Source organism: Dunckerocampus dactyliophorus, chromosome 14, assembly GCF_027744805.1.
Source record: "Dunckerocampus dactyliophorus isolate RoL2022-P2 chromosome 14, RoL_Ddac_1.1, whole genome shotgun sequence".
NCBI lineage: Eukaryota > Metazoa > Chordata > Actinopteri > Syngnathiformes > Syngnathidae > Dunckerocampus > Dunckerocampus dactyliophorus.
Genome location: NC_072832.1, coordinates 19475079 through 19496784, shown reverse-complemented (window position 1 = coordinate 19496784; position 21706 = coordinate 19475079). Strand labels below are relative to the sequence as shown.

Here is a 21706-nt window from a genome sequence, read left to right as displayed (position 1 = left end):
CGTGTTCTTCTGCGCATGCCTCAATACTACCGGTCACTTTCTCCGCGCGGCCGCTGATTGGCTGGATATTTAACAGATGAAACGCCAGCCACACTTCAGAAACTTCAGAAACCGATTTAAAAAATGAAAGGGTTATGAGGGGAACGGTTTCCAACCGCTACTTGACCGTTTTTAATCAACACTGCCAGATAGATAGCTGCAGCACACAAAAGGAAGGACAGAAAAAGAGAAGCTCATTAGGGTGAGTGACTTTAATTCACACTCATACTCATACCAAAAGCTATTAACTACGAATGTATGCTAGGATCAAGCTGTAAAATGTCAGATCGTTATTATATGGTTTTATCTAGTATAATAAGAGACACGCACTTTTATAACACAAATCAAGCAGGTTTTATTTAATTGAATTCTAATAGATTTTCTAGATTATTTTATTGAATTAATTGCCACGCCTAAACCCTCCTGTCCCGTCTGGCGCATAGCGGAGCCACTTTTGCACTGCTTGAGCGAAATCATCATCATTCATAGCGGCACCAAGATGTTGGGTGAGGGCAAAGTTATAGTCCATACATTCCCATGTATGCATAAAATACTTATATTATAGTTATTTCTTTTTTATTAAAAGTGTTTCTCACCTCAATAACCCAAAATGGAGCCAAAGGAAGCTGTAAGTGCCAGCATATTGATAAAGAAGGTGAGAGACATGACTGAAGTCAAGAAAGAACTCATGACAAAACAGGAAGGTAGTGTCGAAGAGGAAGGTGTTGATCTCACTGTCGCTTCTTTTCCTTACCAACATGTCTTCAAGGTAAGGTAAAGTAACCTTAAATGTTCATTTATATCTTTTATCCCTCATGTATATGCATTTAGAATTGTTTAATGCATGTAAAACTAATTATAAAATATGTTTTGTTTTAACATTTTTGAGACTTGTGGAGTAACCTGTGGAGTATATATACAGTATATTGAGAAATTATAATAATAACTACATTATAATAACTACAAAAAAAAATCCAAGGAGGTGAGATCACCCATACTGCGTTGTAGGTGGGTTAGGCTGACAAAAGGGGAGAAAAAACAGTGAGCTTCAACACATCAAACCTTACCAGCCACCCGAAACGCCAGCATCGCTAAGACGCCCGGAGCTTGTTCGGCGTTTGAATGCTAACTAACCGAGGGCTAAAGCGATCTTCGATTTTGTCATGGAAAGGATGGTGATGGATGACCAGCCCTTTACCATCTTTGAAGATACCAGCTATTGTGGGTTAGTAAACCCCTTGGTGTTTACTTCGGAGCCGCCGCTATTTTTTGTTTTGTTTTGTTAATAGTAGTGTGTCATGATATTTGGTTAGGACAAATCTACAGGCACAGTTTGTCAAATCCTACTTTGTTTAAGTTGTTCTTACCTCCAGGTGTGCAGAAACTACAGTTCAATCAAAACTTAGAAAAAAATGGATATAAAAAGTTATCGGTTATTGGTGTTGGTCTAGAGAAGCAGGAAGTTACTGGTAGCTTAAAAAAAATATATCATGCATCCCTATGTTTAGGCATTGAGCTTCAGGTCTACTTGGCATGAAGTATATATTGCGTTAAAATCATCTTATTTTCGTCACTAAAATGTAACGAAACACTCCCTGACGACACCCAACATATGTGATCGTTTTAAAGCACTATAGTTTTCTTGTTATTTTGTCCCATTGCATGAAATATTGCCTCTTGGCTACCAGCTACGCTATGCTATGCTAGTATATTAAACCTTTGTTTTGTCTCCTTTCCCAGGATAATAATTACCTTAGTGAGTTAAAATTCCATTTATCAGAACACTGACATGTTGTGCCTACAATATGACAAGGACATGAGGAACATGGAGAAAGGCTCTCCAGTGAAACCCTCGGACCTGCGTGTCAAAAATACAGCATCCAAAGACCCCCTCCCTCTCAAACCAAAGTGTCCTGCCACTAAGAAAAGGGTCCCCTTCCATGACCTTACCAACACAGAAGGTCAAACCCTGGAGACAAATGAGAGGACCCTGCTCAGACTGGAGGACAGTGGCTACTCGTCTTTATATGACAGTCCAATCAACGTAAATGACGACCACCCTAATAGTTGGTCTAGGTGTCGTAGGGACACAGGTTCTGGGTTCCGAGTGACGCTGATGCAGACCTCCTCCATGTTATCCACCACTTCCGAGCACCACGACAACCCCAACCAGCCCATCCAGCATGCCGGGTGTGACGAGCTCGCCAAGAGTTATGGCAAGACAAAGAGGTGAGGACCTAAAGGACTCTGTCACAGTGACGGAATCGCAAGCTTTGTGCTATTTGTGCTTCTTCCGGTTCATGTTGAGCAGCTGCATTCCAGAAAATTGGGAGTTCAAAGCGACTAGTCCAGATGCAACGGAATGCCACTCAAATGCTTTGCAGCTACTTGCAAATTGGGGACACAAAGATACACGACCCAAAAATATGATGGCCCCCACAAAGATGCATAATATGATTTGTTCAACATTGACCAGAAACGTGAAACAAACCATCTGTATGTTTTGTACATAGAGTAAATGTAGCAGCTGTTATTGGTGCATTTATTGCTGAGGCGTAAACTTCAAAACTAGATTTGAGAACGCTGTATTGCACTCAAAGCAACATTTTCCAGCAGTCACACTTTCAATTGTGTCCAAATACTTTTGAGACCGTGAAAATGGAGCCAAGCATTATAAATCCTAAAAAACCTCACTCAAGTGTTCAAGAGTTACCTTTATCGAAATACTTTTGCAGCGTTATAGTTGTGGCTCCATTTTACGTGGTCTTAAAATTATTTGGACAATGTCATAATGGTAAAGTGGTAAAATACTAAAAATCCCCATCTCTTCATTTCATGTCCCCCTCACACTAGGAACTCAATCAGCTCTGCCATTATTGCAGTTGACGTTTGTTTAGCAAATATTTTCTTTATTTTTCTGAGGCTACTTCACCATCCCTGCAGTCCTGTACTACGTAAAACCATTTAGAATAGCCTGAAATAACTGGAAATTGGTCAAAAGATGATCTCGGCCTAAATTTATTTAGTAAAATTTAATAAAAATGAACAAAGACTAGCCTAATGCTACAATTGTTTTGTCTACGTTACAGCTCTCCTTAGCAAGATTTGTGCTACTAGTTTTCTGGAATTCAGCAAAAATGTTATATTATGTTTAGTGCTGTTTTAATAAATGGAGAGATTAATTATGATATGTAATTAAGGATGTAATCCCTCCGTAAACCCACCACCTGTGGGGACAAGCATAAGAGTCCAGTGCATTGTGCTTTGGGTGGCGGTTGATGGCGGGCGCCTGGGCGACCTGTTCTTCGGCGGCCCAATGTGGTTCTTGGGACATGGAATGTCACTTCTCTGGTGGGGAAGGAGCCCGAACTTGTGAGGGAGGTTGAGACATTCCGACTAGATGTAGTCGGACTCACCTCGACCCACAGTTTGAGTTGTGGAACCAAACTCCTCGAGAGGGGCTGGACCTTGTTCTGCTCTAGAGTTGCTGCAGGGGAGAGGCGGCAAGCCGGTGTGGGCTTCTTAATAGCCCCCCCGGCTTGGTGCCTCTGTGTTGGAGTCATCCCCGGTTGACTAGATTCCCCTACGCCTTCGGGTTGGGGAAAGGGTCCTGACTGTCGTTTGTGCGTACACGCCGAACGGCAGTTCAGATTACCCAACCTTCTTGGAGCCCATCAGAGGTGTGCTGGAGAGCACCCCAACTGGTGACTCCGTCGTTTTACTGGGAGACCTCAACGCCCATGTGGGCGATGACGGGGTGACCTGAAGGGGCGTGATTGGGAGGAACGGCCTCCCGGATCTGAACCCGTACGGTGTGATGTTGCTGTCCATCACAAACACCATGTTCGAACATAAGAATGTCCACAAGTGCACATGGCACCAGGACACCCTAGGCCACAGGTATGATGACCTTGTAGTCGTATCATCAGACCTGTGTCCGCATGTTGTGGACACACGGGTGAAGAGAGGGGCTGAGCCCTTCTCAATCCCATTGACATACCTTCCATAGAGGAAGCAGAGTCTGAGGACACAAACACGGACAGTTCCATCACCGTGGCTGAGGTATCTGGAGTCAAAACGCTCCCAAGTGGCAAAGCTACAGGAGTGGACAAATTTCCTGAATTCCTCAAGGCTCTGGATGTTGAGGGACTGTCTTGGCTGACATGTCTCTTCAACAATGCGTGGAAGTCGAGAACAATACCTCTGGATTGGCAGACCGGGGTGGTGGTCCCCTTTTTCAAGAAGGGTGACCGGAGGGTGTGTTCCAACTATAGGGGGATCACACTCCTCAGCCTCGCTGGGAAAGTCTATTCCAGGGTGCCCGTCTTTTTGCTGTCGTAAATGTTGCTGATTTTGGTGGTCACTGTAGTCCTGCACGATGGTTTATATGATGGTTATTGGATGTAGTTTATAATAGTAACAATAAAGTTAAAGATTCAAAATTAGATTAATGCCATTAAAAAAATGCATGCAAAAATGCAAATTTTACTGTAATTAATTAACCACAATTAATGCTTTATTGTTTGTGGGACACAGGTATGAGTGTCGTGCCATCTCCAGCAACAGACAGGCAGCTCCTGCACAGAAAAGTGCGAAGCGTTCTCGCTTTGAGGAATTTGTACAGGTCAGTGGGAAATTTGAATGTCACGCCACAATGTTGACACATGATTCGGGTCGGTTTTTAAATTTTGCCTTTTGATATATGTCACCAAAATTAATTTGAAACGAATGACTCAAGATGTGATTGAAGTGTACAATCAGTCATTTTGTAACTCCATTGTCATTTCCATTTCAGTTTTCATTTGGAAAGAGTCGGTTTATTATCTTTTTGTCCAAATACTTTTGAGGACCTGAAATTAAGATACTTAAATCAATTTTTTGAATATGCCAAATATGAATTGTCGCTAGTGTTTCTATTTTCAGAGCCGTAAAAGTATTTTGACAAACCAACACAATAGTTGATTCACCTTGTCCAAATGCTTTTTGAGCTCCTGAATAATATTGGTACTTTTAGGAATTACAGTTTGTGGCTCCATTTTCAGCATTTCAAAAGTGTGGACAAAGCCAATTTATTGCGTCATTTTGTCCAAATACATTTGACATGCAGAAAAATGAAGGCTGAAAGGTTTTTGGCCAAGGTGGCATGATGGTAAAGTCACTTTGTGCAAATACTTTTGAGGTCATGAAAATGGATGTACAGTAATCCCTTCATTTTAGCACGTTTTTTCAAAAATATATGAATAAATCATGCTGTTTCATGGTTGAATACAGCCAATTATTTGACAAAAACATGCATATTTAAGCACATGGTAGGTATTTTTTGCCTCACTTAAGTAGTTTCAAGCATGAACGTGCCTAAATGAACGAGCACAGTCGTTGATGATCGCAGTTCAAATTTCACGGCCTCACTCTATCATGGTTTTTCCAAAATATATGAATTAATAAATCATGCTGTTTTGTGGTTGAACGCAGCCTATTTTTAGCCCAAAAATATGCATGTCTAAGCAAATTTGACATATTTTAGGCCTAAATTAAGCATTTTAAAGCATAGAAATGATTAAATTAACTAAAATATAAAACACTGAAAGACACATTGAAAGACACTTTGGTATGTAGTAAGGATGCTCTGATCAAGGGTTTATGCCCCCGATTCCGATCATCCATGTTTGAGATCGGCTGATACCGATCACATGGATTAACTGTACATTTTTCAGTTTATTTATGATGAGTGCTATTGGCCAGGGCTGCCATTAGACAATTCCAAGGGCCCCTGGCATTTAGGTAATGTTTATTAAACAACAACACCCAAATAGTGTTTGGAGGACAAGACATAATTAGTATCATGACAACGATGAAAGGCATTTATCGGTATATGCCGATTACATGTTTTTTTACGGGAATCAACCGATAATAATCGGTGGCCGATCTATCGGATCATCCCTAGTATGTAGTATTCTTCACTGGTCACTAGGCGTCACTAATGTTAATGTAACGACCTGATGTTCGTGAATGCACCTTGCTGTTAATGTTATTGGTGGATAAGGAGGAAGTGCTGTTGTGGGAGAGAGAGCGAGGAAGAAGTGTGTGAGCTGAGCTGTGTTTTCTGTTGGAACTGAGCACTGCTAGTGCCATCAAGGTTGGCAATAAAACCTTAAAATAACATCAGACTCTAAGTGACTCTACAGTATAAGAATACCTCATTGCAACGTTAGCTGTCATCCACATACAGTACATCTCTATCAAATACATGGACACACATACACCCATCAGGGACACAGAGACCAGCCCTTTAGAAGTTTCCTCTTTTATTTATTAATTGCATAATAGACACAATCCCTTGGATTGGGCTGGATTGAGATACCTCCGGCCTATTTTGCGGAGCCTGTACGCCGAGCGGGGGCGGGGATGTGGCTGTGGACTTGTCCGCTGGCCGTTGCAGCGCGTTGGCCTGGCTTGTGGGGCGTTTTGTCTGGTTCCCCTGCATTACATTGGCCACAGCTTGGAATGTTTTTCTATGTTCTAAGTATGAAAATATGCCGTTTATAAATAAGGACTCCTACTTCGCAGAAAAATTCACTCATCACGGTCGGGTCTGGACCAAAATCCCTTTTGGAGCCTTTTGGTCCCAGCTGTTGGACAAAGAGCGTGAGACCACAGAACAGTGCCTTTGTTTTAAATAGCTTTTATGTATTTATCATAAAACACCTGCACCGTACAAAGTATGTGTATTCATATACATTGTTTATTGTCACCTCGTAGATTTGTACAATTTTATCACATGTGCCGTGTGCTGCTGACCTCTTGGCCAGGTCACCCTTGTAAAAGAGATCCTGATCTCAACTGTTTTTTATCTGGTTAAATAAAGGTTAATAATAATAATTCACCGCGATAAACAAGGAATTACTGAAAAACGCATTCAAAAGACACATTCGAAGACATTGTGATGATATATTGTAATGTATACTGGTCACTAGGTGTCAGTAATGTACTGTAATGTTTGCTGAAACACACAAGCACCAGACCTGATCGCCGGAACAACAGGCTTTTATTGCTGGTTTGAATATTCTCAAAACAGACACAATAATCCCAAATAAAAATCCCTAATAAAACACAGGCTACTGTTGCGGGCGTAACCCATGCCAAGCTAAAACTCAACTCTGAACCCCCGATGTCAGTTCCTGTCCATCCCCCCCTCCACTCAGCTCCTCTAGCCCCGCAATACAATTACAGCAACACGCACGAGGATGAGTCTTATTTATGTCTTATTTTCTCTTATTATGTTGAACATATTGGGACATATAGGAGTATAAAGGTGACTACAGGGGTTTTATTTCATGTCTAGAGGGCTTTAATGTTAAAAAAAAAGAGGGTGCACGATAATTATCGGGCTGATGTGAGAAATGATGACATCATACCAATAAATCTGATAACATTAAAAAATTTAATTTAAAAAAAAAAAAGCTTCAGTGAGGTAAGATTACCCGTACTGTGCTGTAGCTGGGTTAACGTGTCAAATTAAGCGCTCCTTTTCTGCAATGTACTGCAAGCAGGGGTGGGTGGCGGTGGAGCAGGTGTAAAAAGGTAAAACTTCACTTCTTTTGAACCTTTACAACAAATATAAATAAAACCATTTAGGAAAGAAATTGTTAAAAAGTCACTCATGACATGTTTTGGGAAAGTCATGATGACTTTATCGTGACTTTGTTGTTAATCTAGCATGTATGTTTCTGTAACTGTGCCTTAGGCCGCCAGCCGCCTGAAGCCACACCAGTCTCTGCAGCGCTGCACATGGTGCGGCTCGCCGGCCATGCCTTCGGACAACGGCTTGCGGGCCACGTGCACGAGCTGTCAGTTCGACCTCTGCACCCGCTGCCGTCAGACCTTTCACGGCTTCGCCCCGTGCCAGCTGTTGGGCTCCCCATCCCCTTCCACCTCCGAAGACACCAACATCCTTTCCGAAAAGGAACACAAATGGATCATGAGAAGGTTATATCGCTAATGGTTTACTTGACTTTTGCTGGGGATACACAAAGAAAAGTGCCACTTTAAATTGTACATTGTCTTTTGATGTTTGTTTTATTCATGTTTTAAAATGCGCTGGCTGTAAATATTTCACTGTTTTTTGTTGATTCTATTTTAATAAATGTGTCCCCTTGAATATTTGTTCAGATTTGTACTGTATTTCTTCTGATATTCCCTCTTGATAGTTTAGCCCCTTCACCAGTGATCATCTTCCCTCGTCTAGATATCAATCACCCAAACTTATCTAGTCCGAATGACATTCCATAATCATTTCTGTATATCCTTATGAGGTGAATCAGGGAGTCGATGTCCTACAGCTTGATGTCATGCCATGTAGAGGAGGTGGCTCATCGTTATTCCACTTTGGAACCGATACCCTAAGCCACTCTTGGTTATGCTCTGACTTAGGGGGTTCAGGCATATGGAGAACAGCAGCAGGGACAGAGCAAACAAAACATCAATAATATACCATTCATACTAAAGCAATAAAGCAGCTAACCCTTTATCTTCCAATACATCATCTCAAACAAGTCCAAACTACAAACCTCTACACTGCATGATCTGAAGCAGTTTAGAATCAGTATTTATCTAATAACATGAGAAAACATTAAAATATTAAATAGAATACTGTTTGTCACACTGAATTCTGGTTGAGCAACACTAATGGCTGACACATGTTTTTATTCCTCATAAAGTATAGCAAATCACAATTTTTCTACCCTTAGGATAATCGCTCTTGGCCCCATCCTCTTTTCCCTGTCCAACAACAACGAACACTGTGAAGTCCTGGAGCACATCAATCATTCTGTTGAATTATTTAAATATTCAAACATACTGAATAAAGCTATTATCTGTGTGCAAAAAGAGAAAGTCCAGCTGCATGTCCTGAGAGTGACCATGTCAGAAGTGAGGTCAAGCGTGTAATGACACCTCCTCACCTGAGGGAGGCAGTAATGCTAGACTGTACAAGCTGTTTTATCTGCCGGAAATGGAAGAAAGGGGCAGGCAGATTAGGCAGCTATACAGTTCGGTTAGAGTTCGTACTGCGTACGTTTTTTATTTAGCACTTATTTTCCACAGGGACAAGATATTATTAATTCTTCATGTCAGCATAAGGTCGTGTGAACCGTGACGCGTCTCAGGCTAACTTAGCTTACTAGCTGCTGCTAACAAAGAGACGCGGAAGTTATCAACATATCGCGAAGCAGAGATCAGATGTGAGTGTAAAGTGTTGTGACTGTGAAAATGTGTAAAGTACAAATGCTGAGAGCGTTGGTGAATCAGCGACTAACTGTGGCTGTTGAAGAAATATTTCAAGTGTTAGAAAGAACGATAGCAGAGTACGAGGAGGAACTTTCTCGAATAAAAGAGGATAACGAGCGACAACGTCAACTGCTGGACTTCGTTTTCAAGAAATCTCAAGTTGTGTTACACAGAGCAGGTTAGTTTCATTCTTACTCTCACATGTTTACTCACTTTATATTTGGTCATTAACATGAAAAGGACACTTGGAATAACTTTACTAAGTGGAGGAGGAGCAAGAATGTCAGGCTGTAAGAAGAAGGAACAAGAGGAAAGAAGGAGACAAGAGAGAGTATAACTGGCAAGATAAGGTAACAGATTTAAAAAAATGTAATGCAGAGGCAGTAAGGAAAGCAGAAGAACTGACAATGAGCTGCACCCACCACCTGCAGGGGTAAACATGAAGGTCTGGGCCCGTGTTCACAAAGCATCCGATGTCAAAGTCTTACAATTTCTCAAATTCAAAGAATTTTTGTAGAATTTTACCCTGGTAAGATAAAAGTAATTCATTAAGCATCTTAGGCCTTAAAAGAGCTCCTGACTGTTGGGATAAAAACTGTTATGATAAGGGAGGAAGACTTGTAGGAAGCCTAATGGGTCCGGACGAGATCTCGTGAGATTAAAACGTGACGAGAATTCTCGTTTGGGGGAAAGCTGTATGCGCAACAGGGCAGCCCGAAGCCAATCAGACTGTGAACTGTGGCATCGCTACTATGAATTATAATAAAGTAAAATGGAAGCGAGAGTGTGCAAGGCATTATTGGAAGTTCGCATTACGTGCTTTAGGCACACCTTCCAATCCAATCTACCTTGGTGTGTGTGGCTGTTTTTTCCATTGGAGTTAAACAGCTGCTTGCTACTTGTTAATGTCCAAGCAGAAGCTGTAGGAATTCCACATTAGATCAACTTTACTTAAAGATTTGTTAGATCTACCACGTGGACGTTCACACTGGTCTGCACCCTTAATCACAAAGCACTTCTATTGACGCTCATTACATTTGGCTAAGCGCCATAACACACCTCATACATAGAAAGAGATCCTTGTTGACAATATAGCGACTTAGTCATTTTTTAAAAATGGATTTTAAAAATGAATGTGGAAATCTCGTCTTGTCCTCGTGGACCCAATCTCCTCTCATGAGTGAGATGTCTCATGACACCCCTACTCATGGGCTTCACACACGGGAGGCAATGTCACCTCTGGTCCATTCATTTTCAATGTGCATATTCAATTTTTAAATTCGTCGCTCTCGCCTAGACGAGGACCAATCAGCGGGAGTTTCATTGACCGACTGATTGATTGACAGGATGCTATTTACTACTCTCTCACAGGTAAACATGGAGGAAAAAATAACTATGTTATACTATAAAAATACTCGCGGTGTCATATTTTCCATAGCTATTTGACATTTCTAAAAAAAAATTAAATACAAAAAAAAAAGAATATAGAAAATGGATGGATGGAGACAAAAAAAAGCAGCAGCATTCAAGATTCAAGATTCAAGAGAGTTTTATTGTCATGTGCATAGTAAAACAGCAGTTATACCATGCAATGAAAATCTTATTCTGTTCATTCTCCCAAGAAAAAAAAGAAAACACAAGAAAGAATAAGAACATAAGAAACATAAACACATAAACATATATACCAATAAATTAAGCAACAACAACAGAAGAGACATTAATACAAGTAAATAATACAAATAAATAAATAAACAAATAAAGTGCTATGAGTGTGTGCGTGTGTTGCGTGCGGCGTGTGTGAGTGCTTCGTTGAGGAGCCTGATGGCCTGTGGGTAAAAGCTGTTTGCCAGCCTTGTGGTCCTGGACTTCAAACTCCTGTAGCGTCTGCCTGACGGTAGGAGTGTGAATAATGAGTGTTGTGGATGTGTGCTGTCCTTGATGAGGTTGTGTGTTCTGCGTAGGACTCTAGATTTATAAATGTCTTGCAGTGAGGGGAGGGCTGCCCCAACAATGTTCTGTGAGGTCTTGATCACCCGCTGGAGTGCCTTCCTATCACGTGTTGTACAGTTACCGTACCAAACAGTGATGGAGGCGGTCAGGACACTTTCGATAGTGCATCTGTAGAAGCAACTCAGGATTGTGGTGGACATGCCAAATTTCCTCAGTCTTCTCAGGAAGTACAGTCTCCTTTGGCACTTCTTCATAATTTGTTGGGTGTTGTGAGACCAGGTGAGGTCCTCGCTGATGTGTGTGCCAAGGAACGTTAAGGTTTTCACCCTCTCCACCTCAGTCTCATCAATAAACAGTGGTCTATGTGGCTCCTTTTCCCTTGTTCTTGGGTCGATGATCATCTCTTTAGTCTTATCTGTATTGAGAAGGAGATTGTTATCACGACACCAAGCTATGAGGTCCGCCACCTCTCTTATGTATGATGTTTCAACACCACCAGTGATCAGGCCGATGACTGTAGTGTCATCCGCAAATTTAATGATGCTGGTGTTGTTCTGGGAGGCCACGCAATCATAGGTAAAGAGCGTGTAGAGGAGTGGACTCAGCACACACCCCTGTGGGGTCCCAGTGCTCACAATTCTTGAGCTTGATGTGCGATTGTGGACTCTGACTGACTGGGGTCTGCCTGTGAGAAAGTTAAACGCCAGTTACAGAGGGAGGGAGACAGGCCAAGTGTGAGGAGCTTATTTGTGAGTTTGTGGGGGCTGACTGTATTAAAAGCAGAGCTATAGTCTATAAATAGCATTCTGACATATGTGTCCTGGCCCTGTAGGTGAGAAAGGGCTGTGTGGATGGCAGTGTTGACTGCATCATCCGTGGACCGGTTCTGGCGATATGCAAACTGTAGAGGGTCCACAGTTGCCGCCGGGATGCTCTTTGTGATGTGGGTCATGACTATTCTTTCAAAGCACTTCATAACAATAGGAGTGAGTGCTATAGGGCGATAGTCATTCAAGCAGGTCACGTTGCTCTTCTTGGGTACGGGCACTATGGTGGTGGACTTAAAGCAGGTCGGTACAGCATGGGAAATTGTCGGCGCCAGAGTAAACATATCAGGTAAGTTTACATGAGTTTACATGGACATTTACGTAAGTTTATCTCTGATACTAGCAGGAGTACTTGATCAACACCCGACGCTTTTTCTCCTCTGAACTACTTTGATACCCCAAAATTCCCTCCAAATCTGACAGTCAGTCAAAACCGTGGCAGACTAGTCATTTGCTCTGGATGTGAGAGTGTCGCTCAGCGGTGTCGCTACAAATACAAGAAATAGTTGGAAAATTACCAGCAAAAAAAAAAACAGAAATGGAAAAAACAGCTGTGATTTTTATGAGAATAAAGTGAAAATATTAAGAGAAAAACTACATTTTAGGAGAATAAACTCATAATATTATGAAAACAAATTGTCATTTTAGTAACATAGAGTTGACATTTTTTTAAAGTTGTAATATGAGAAACAAACAAAACTAAAGTTGTAATTTTTGGAAAATAGGCTGGGGAAAAAGTTATAATGTGGGAATGAAATCATACTGTTGCAAAAAGAAAATTTACGAGGATTAAGGAGAAAGTTGAAATATTTGGAAAATTAAAAAAGCAAGAGTGAAGTTCAGACTAAGAATTGTCTTTTTCACCAGCTGAGATGCAGTTTTTTCTGAAATAAATAACTGCTTAGCATATCTACATGTGTTGATTTACAAAATATCAAAGTGGCCCGTGCATCCTTTCATTTTTCACAATGTGGCCCTCGCTTGAAAAAGTTTGAATGTTGAACTTTTCTAAAGCGTGTGTTTGTCTCCTTGTGTCCTTGCAGACGTCAGTGAAGAACATCTTTCCCCTGAGCAGCAGGAGTGGAGCTTCAGGATGAAGCAAGAGGAGCCACAGCTCCTCCATGTTAAAGAGGAAGAGGAGGATCACAGCATCAGTCAGGAGGGAGAGCATCTTGAAGGACTGGAGGAGTTTGCAGTGATTTGTGTCCCTGTGAAGAGTGAAGATGTTGAAGATAAAGGTCAAAGTGAGGAGGAGAGAGAGGTGGAGCCTCCAAGCGGCAGCCCAACTCAACACATGACAACAGAAGCTGATGGAGACCACTGTGGAGGATCACAGGCAGGCTGTCTCTTCGCTCCACTATCAGATAGTGACGACACAAGGTCACACTCTGCTGATACTGATGATGAAGACTCTAAAGCCGATATGACATGTAACACTGACAACACACTCTTTAAATGCTCTCAGTGTGAGAAAACCTTTAATGAAGGTTGTAATCTGAAAAGACACATGAGAACTCACACAGGAGAGAAACCATACGTCTGCTCGGTTTGTGGTAAGAGATACTCTCAGAAGGGAAATTTGACAATACACACAAGAACGCACACTGGGGAGAAACCTTTTTCCTGTTCCAAGTGTGGTATAGGTTTTGTACGAAGTCAACATTTGACAATGCACATGAAAATACACACTGGAGAGAAACCATTTACCTGCTCAGTCTGTGGTTTAGGTTTGAGACGAAATCAAGATTTGAAAAAACACATGAGAATACACACTGGGGAAAAACCTTTCACCTGTTTCGTCTGTGGCATAAGTTTTGTACGAAAGCAAGATTTGAAAAGACACACACGAATACACACCGGTGAAAAACCTTTTACCTGTTCAGTGTGTGGTATAGGTTTTAGCCGGAATTATTATTTGAAGACACACATGAGAAGACACACAATGGAGAGAAACCATTTTCTTGTTTAATCTGCAACAAAAGCTATTGTATCCGAATAACATTTGTTTCGTGTTTATTTGATGAAAGATTCTCTTGTAAGTACCGGAGTAACAATCACAAGTGTGCTGGTGAGACCAGCAGCAGGAAATTAAGCTGCAAGATTAAAACTTTGACTTTTCTAACCTCATCAGCACATAAGATGTGGCATTATTGTGTGTGTGTGTGTGTGTGTGTAAAACACAATATTGTTAATATGCTTCTACCATTTAAATGCAACACAAGTAGAAAAAACGATGATGGTGGTAATTAATTCCTTTAATTTTTTTGCGGAATTAATGCATAGCATCATGGCAAGTCGCACCTCTCTGTTATGATGACAGACGGCAGCGCTGTGTAGCTCCCCACCCTGTGCTGCTCTTTAACAAGCTTATTCTGACCTGAACACATCAACAGCAGTGCAATTCCAACACTGTATGTATCTCCAATTCACAAACACACATAAGCTTCAGAACATCACTTCCTTATTGTCACTACTACCACCGCTAGATGCGTTCACAGACACTCCGAACATCACAACGTCTGCCATGCGCGTATGTGTGGTCTAAACAAACAGAAATGCAAAGAAAAAAGTGGATATTCTTATATAGTATACTTGTAATAGCATGCTTTCCTGCTCGGAAATCCCTGAAAATAAAGTCAACATGTGAGTTAAACTTAAATTACGTGGCGTCTTTTTTACCTGACTGCTGTACTCATTGCATTCAAGAGTAAACTTGGGACAACGGCTCCAAATGAATTCCATATATTAAATATATATGAGAAATTGTAGCCCACCAAGTGTAATGCATTACAGAAATGGACATAAACGGATGGAACCATGACCGTTTTAACACAAGTCAAAACTACCTTCACAGTTTTATTTTTCTAATGTTTTAAAAATTGCTACAGCTCACTCTGGCCTAGTAAATTATTATGTGATTACAGACAATTTACTGCAAGTAAGCACATTAATTTATGAGTAGTTTTAACCTGCGTACGTTTTTGACCATGAATAATTTATCTGTGGTGAAAAATGCACAGTACAGTGTGGTCGAGTGATCATTTGACCCTTCCTTGATTGGGATTACATTTCAACAAAATTATTTACTGACGTGATAGGAATGCACTGAAAATTTGACTCAAGTGATGATGCTGAAACTGGTTTATTAACAAACAAAAACATAAAACTGCTTTTTTTGTTTGTTTAAAATGTATGTACCAGTATGCACCTCAACATTGGTTGGGAGCCACCATAAAGAATAAATACGTCCCCCTTCTATGACTCTGCGATGGTGTCTGCCATCTTCTATGGTGTGGCCTGCTGGGGGAGCAGCATCACAGCAGCTGACATTAAGAGGCTGGACAAACTGATTAAGAAGGCCAGCTGTCCTGGGATGTCCTCTGGTACAGGTGGAGGAGGTGGGCAGGAGGAGGATGACAGCCAAGCTGTCCTCCATGATGGACGAAGAGTCACATCCCCTCCAACACACACTGCACTAAGGAGCTCCATTAGTGACAGGATGATGGATCCAAAGTGTGTGAAGGAGAGGTATCGCAGGTCTTTCCTTCCTGCAGCTGTCAGACTCTCTAATAAAAACTGAGTGGTGAGCATGTTGGCCACAAAGTCAGGAGATGGCTCACTGTCAAGTTTTCTTTAAACTCTTCAAATCTGACTAACATGAGTTTGTGATTGACGATAAACATGATATTAATTCTGTACGTGCTTCAGCATCTATCCATGTGGCCATCTCTACAGTACACTGAGCTGAAACCTAACTTAGTTGTTGCTTCTCTGAGGTGTCCACATGAGCTGTCACGCTCAAAGTCAGTGTACAGGGTGCCGTGCAAACCTTTGATGAATGGTTCTGTCCCGAGCTCCATCACAGTCATCATGACAAACATTGCTTTCCCACCATCGCCCATTTCAAACACCGTAGTTTCGCTTGTAAGTTAACACTCCCCTTAACCACAGTTACCCTGGTCAAACTAATGCTAATGGTAATGTTAGCCAAAGAGCTAGGCAGAAGATCTAGTTTTATTCTTAAAGCCAAAGAAGCCACAAGTGTTAATTTATGCAAATGTTAATTACTCAGTAAAGTTCTTATTTCAGCCATCTGAGAAGATCAAATACATTGTTTTTGGTGCCTATCTGTTTCCCAAGTATATTCGTGCGTGTGTGAATGATATAAACGGCTTTATGAAAGTGACTACATTTATTTGTATTCATTTATAGCCTTGACACATCCAATATGGCGGCAACGTTGACGTACGGCTCAGCGATCGATGCGGCGTCTACCTATGGAGGCTTCAGTCTGACACCGCTGCTCTGCCAAACTTTGATTACTTCGGGTTATATATTGTTCACCAAGTTTATGACATGTTTTACACCAAATGTATGCACCACAATAATATATTCATCTTTTTCAACATTATTAGAGTTAAGAATGCTAATGTATCCATATTCATATTGCAATGATATTCAAGTACAGTCAAACCTGTCTATAGCGGCCACCGAAGGGAAACAGCAAAAGTGGCCGCTATAGACAGGTTGGCAGCCATTTTGAATTTGTGCGCACACATATTAACATGTATTCACAAAAAGACTGGAGCAAAACCAAGAGACATAGGGGAAAACGCTCTGTTGACACATAAACAGGTAGGTAAATCTAGGTAACAGCTCCGGTGAGGAAACTAGTAATATCAATAACAACAATTAACCAGCACCGCACATTCGACGGCGCTGGCCTTTTATCCGTCACAAATGTTAATTGACCGCAGCTGCGCGGCCACCAGGCATGAAACGGCTGCCTCTTCCTCCCCGGAGAAGGCACAGCCCGCCAAATAAGAGCGCAGGACAGGGGACGCTCGCTCCTGTCCTGCAGAACGTCACAAATTTCCATCTTTGATTTTTTTTAAAACACGATTTTAAAAGCAAGAAATACAAATTTTTGTGAACGAGCCCGAGGATATATGTACAGGATACGCGTGAAGCAGTCATGAATGGGTGTGTGCGGGAACAACTGAATGCGGAGGAGGTGCGAAGATCGTCGTAAACTAACAATACCATCGCTCCTCTCTTATTGAATGGGCTTCTAATCTCTAATTAGTCGGCAATTAAGTGATATTTTAGATGTTTTATTAAGGTGTTTTGGCAATGGGAGAATTTTGAGCGGCAGAGATAAAATATTAAAGTTATTTTATTTTGATGAAATGATGGCCAATTTTAAATGAACAAACCAAGAATCAAGTTTATTTGTAGTTTTAAACAGAATTACGATTTTTTTTTTTACTCACGTTCTTTGTCTCTCCTGCAAGGTTATGCTTTATCCCTACAGCAGTTTACAACATCATATGCAAATTATATGCAAATTAGACAATGGCATCACTACTTCTAGGACAGCCAATAGCTTCGTTTCTTCCTGTAAAGTTGGCAACAGTGCTTGAAGTAAAAATGTCCAGTTTACAGAGAAGAAATGACGCTGACTGTTAAAGTAGTGCGTGTCTGTTCAAACCCAGTGCTGTGATTTAGAACAATCCCAATTTATCGTTGGATTTGTGTCTATATAGCTCCTCATTCTGCACTTCAGCACCTTTACTCAGCTGTGTCATTTGGTAGTTTGACCTTTCCTTGACACCTCAGCCAGCCTGCGAATATGCCGAGTGTGGCCTGATAAATCAAATCACAACCGAACAATTTTGTAATTTCTTGGAATTGTGTTCACACTTGAAACACACGTTTCGAACGCACTTGGAGTCTCCCTTTATTTGCGTTGCATATGAGACACAGAAAAGGTTGCATTGCTGTTTCCTCAGCTCTACCTGATCCCTTGATGCGCTAACTGAAAAGATTAGCGGGAGTTATAGTTCCACTCCACTGCTGCTTATGTGAAATGTATCGACTCAATGTACCAACTGCAGGTAACTGCTTCAAATAACCGTAGCACTGTTCCACAGACGCTCGTGTTTAAGGTGATCGATCATAAATCCATGACACACTCGCATGCGCGCACACTCCAAAGTTTACATATTTATTTCTCCTGGAAGTCTGCAGTCACTCCCATCGTGTCCGGAGAGTACAGTCAGAATTGGAACAGACACATGACATCCCGGGTTGGAAGCGCAGCTGGATTGGTACCGGGCCGAGTGTCAGTGGGACACATGCATTTCATCGAGCACATGCAGGCTGTACGCATGCACTGAGATGGTGAGTACACTTAGCCTTTTCCCTGTTCTCATTTACTGTATACAACCCCACGGTCCCAACCCCATTAATAAGGCAAGAAGGGGACTCAAAAAACCCGTCAGTATCTGGTGTGACCACCATTTGCCTTTTTCATCTGCGATTAAATGTGATTAATTATAATTTAACTATGTGCGAAATGCGATTGTGATTAACTCTTTTAATTGATTAGAAGCTCTAACAAATACATAATAATATTAATTATGTTTGTTATTAACTATTATTTTTTATTATTTTTTATTATTATTTTATTATTATTTTATTATTATTTTTATTATTATTTATTTTTATTATTATTTATTATTATTTTTTTTTAATTTGTAATTTTTTCTATGCATACAGGTATATACATACTGGATATCATTTTTTTCTCTCTCAGCTACATAACAATCATCATGACGACTATTATTTATCATTATCCTGTTTTTATTCTTTTTGCTCTCATATTTGATTAATAGGTTTTGCCAGTTTACAGCTCACTTTTCATTTAGTGACACACTCGTTCCTTTGGTACACCATTGTTGACTTAGGGGGGTTGTGCGAGTCTTCTGCATGTTTGATTCAAAATTGCGGCCCAGGTCACTGTGCAGGATGTGGGCCGTTCCAAACCTGCTAAACATCCCTTCCACCAAGGCGTCTGCCACAATCTCAGCCTTCTGATCGGGAACAGCATATGCCTCTGGCCATTTTGTAAAGTAGTCCACGGCCACTAAGACATACCTGTTACCCCTCTCTGTGCGGGAGAAGGGCCCCATGACGTCTCAAGCCACTCTCTTCATCGGCGACCCTGTCGGCTGCTGCTGAAATGGCGCGTGGGACTGGTCCAGCGGCCCCTTGTGGGCGGAGCAAGCAGCTGCGGCAGAAGTCCACTATATCTCTGCGCTGCTGCCCCCAGTAGTAACTCTGCAGCAGGCGGCGGAGGGACTTGGCGACGCCGAAATGGCGTGTGCCCGTGGCCCCATGACAGGCTTCCATCACCGCTGTCCTCAAGGCCTTGGGCACCACGATATGCCACCTGTTCACCACGTGCTTGGGTCTCGCCATGCTCGCAGCAGCCCTCCGTATTTCAGGCGAAGACTGTCAAACTTGGCCCACAGTCCTTCTGTGAAGCACCGCAGTCATGGGCGCCGCCATCTTTGTTTACATCACGTGCCGGGGGTGTCAATCCAGCTCCGCCCATGCTGCAGTCATAGCGCCCCGAGTTGGCTCGCCGAATCCTGCCTCCACAGCCAGCTGTCGTGCAGCCTCTCGAACCTGGTGGCTGTCCCCCCCACCTCTTTCTTCACCTTGGCCGTCGATATAGCGTGACAAACGAAGCCTCTCAACAAGGCCAGCTCGTAGCTCCCGGCGTTGGTTCGTAAATACCTTTCTGATACCAACGTAACACCCTGCAAAAAATGTTTAGAAATTCCATAATTTTATAGAATTTGATCAGAACAACTTGTTCTATAGAACTTCGGCAGTGAACTTTATAGAGCTTTCTATTGAATTTCGATAGAACAAACTGATTCTTTAGAATTCTATAGAAAGGTTTGAAGAACAGAAAGTGGCACATTACTTCATCTGGACAGTTCTATAGAATTTGACATGACCAACAAAGATAAGCAGCTGCCATATTGTTTCAAATATGTTCAGCTTGCAGATGTTCCCATAGTCACACATACATGTAACATATTGGCAGACTGGAGCAGAAACATATTCATTTATTGATTGCAAACAAGCAAGGAAGAAATAACACGAAGCTTGGGTGATGCCAAGCAAAATGGTTTATTATTACAAATTTGAGTTGATATAACAATAACAAATTATATATAGCAGAATCATATGACGACTGGATGGCAAAGGCAGCTCATAAATTCTGGAAATTATTTATCAAGTTCCTGTGTTGTTGGTAAGGGAATTACTGTATGTACACTCGGTCATTCTTCCGGTGTCTGAAACATTTTCTGGCAACCTGTGTTGGCTCAAAGCAAACAGTTTCGTAGTTTCTCTGGCCACTAAACAGAAAGCTGTTAGAAGATATCAGCAGTTGTCTAACAGAATATAATGGCCTGTCAGAAGATTTATCTATTTGATTCACAAAAAGCAGTGCCTTTTCTTCACATTCACAGCCTGAAACGGAGAGGGTTCTCAGGGTGTTGAGATGTCTCCAAGGATGCACTGGTTTGGAGCGGTCAAAGGTATAGATGTGTGTTCAAGTCAAAGAACACGGCAAGTTGTCCTCTGTTTGGTGGATTTGGTCAATAAGCGGCAGCAAGCACTGGTAAACTGTGGTCTTTATAAGGCTTTATGCTGTGGTACTGTAACAATATACAAAGAATACAAATTGTCACTGAATAAATAAACAGTAAATTAATGTAACCAATATTACACATAAACATAATGATTAGCCAAAGGCACATCAAATACAGAATTCAATAAGGAAATTAAGACAATATGATGCTTATTAATATAATAAATCACTATACAGTTAGCTTGAATGCTAATGTTAGCATTAATGAACACAAGAGTTACACTGAACAAAAGTGTACAATAGAGCTCACACAGCTCTAACAACAGAATTAAAACCTCACCTTTATGCATTCACGCACAGCATGAACTTAGGAAAACTAGGATGTGGTGCCTGTACAGCATCGGAGAAGTAATAAAACAGACGTTTCAACTGACGCAACGTCACACTACTGCGGTGCGTTCACTGACGGCCGAACACAGTGGGACAAAACAACACCCAAATCTAAACATTACCAGTGAAGCCTAAACAACACAAAACATGGTAAATTATGGGCTTTCTAACACAGCCATTACAGTAACAAAAAAACTTACCAACAATGCATTTCAAAATAACATAACATTTCCCATTTTTCATCTGCACAGTACGAGCACAATGACGGTTAGACTCCTTGAAGTGAATGGAACCCAGGTAAAGTGAATTGCAAGATAACCTGTTGTATACTGTATAAGTACAGTTGTTTGGGTTACATCCGTACAAGCGATTGAAGGCTGATACTTCAGCGGCTTTGAGTACCCTTGTATGTCCAGTCCCATAAAAATGAACATTATCAGCATGAACAGACTTTTTTCTCATATACATCCCAGAACACACCAATCTATTATAGAGAGAGTTTAAACGCATATCACAACCTATGAAGTACTTCAAATGCATTGCAGGTAATACAGTACGCAGCCAAAACGTTTTACAGATCTGCTTTGGCGCACATTTTGTTCCCCTGACAAGAGATATTGTCTGTCCTATATTACTCTCAAAGCGAAAGCATGAAGCCCCCAATCTCGCCCAGCATCTGCAATATGTAATAACTGGTGATCATTGAATGTACAATATTCTTGGCCATACAATATGGGAACAACCTCAGCAGCACTAATGTTAT

At 41.3% G+C, this 21706-nt stretch overlaps 2 protein-coding genes across 2 annotated transcripts; both read left to right on the top strand.

The window, feature by feature from the left end:
* The first annotated feature begins 102 nt into the window (after positions 1 to 102).
* LOC129194277 (uncharacterized) lies at positions 103 to 8128 on the top strand. The gene is made up of 4 exons (XM_054799400.1): positions 103 to 241; positions 1780 to 2268; positions 4576 to 4663; positions 7784 to 8128. Exons 2-4 carry the CDS (start codon positions 1829 to 1831, stop codon positions 8036 to 8038), a joined length of 783 nt encoding a protein of 260 aa, XP_054655375.1. The 5' UTR covers positions 103 to 241; positions 1780 to 1828; the 3' UTR covers positions 8039 to 8128.
* Positions 8129 to 9057: 929 nt separating this feature from the next.
* LOC129194450 (zinc finger and SCAN domain-containing protein 2-like) lies at positions 9058 to 14742 on the top strand. Its single transcript, XM_054799727.1, has 2 exons — positions 9058 to 9502; positions 13145 to 14742. The coding sequence occupies exons 1-2, from the start codon at positions 9307 to 9309 to the stop codon at positions 14068 to 14070; spliced, it is 1122 nt and encodes a 373-aa protein (XP_054655702.1). The 5' UTR covers positions 9058 to 9306; the 3' UTR covers positions 14071 to 14742.
* The last annotated feature ends 6964 nt before the right edge of the window (positions 14743 to 21706 follow it).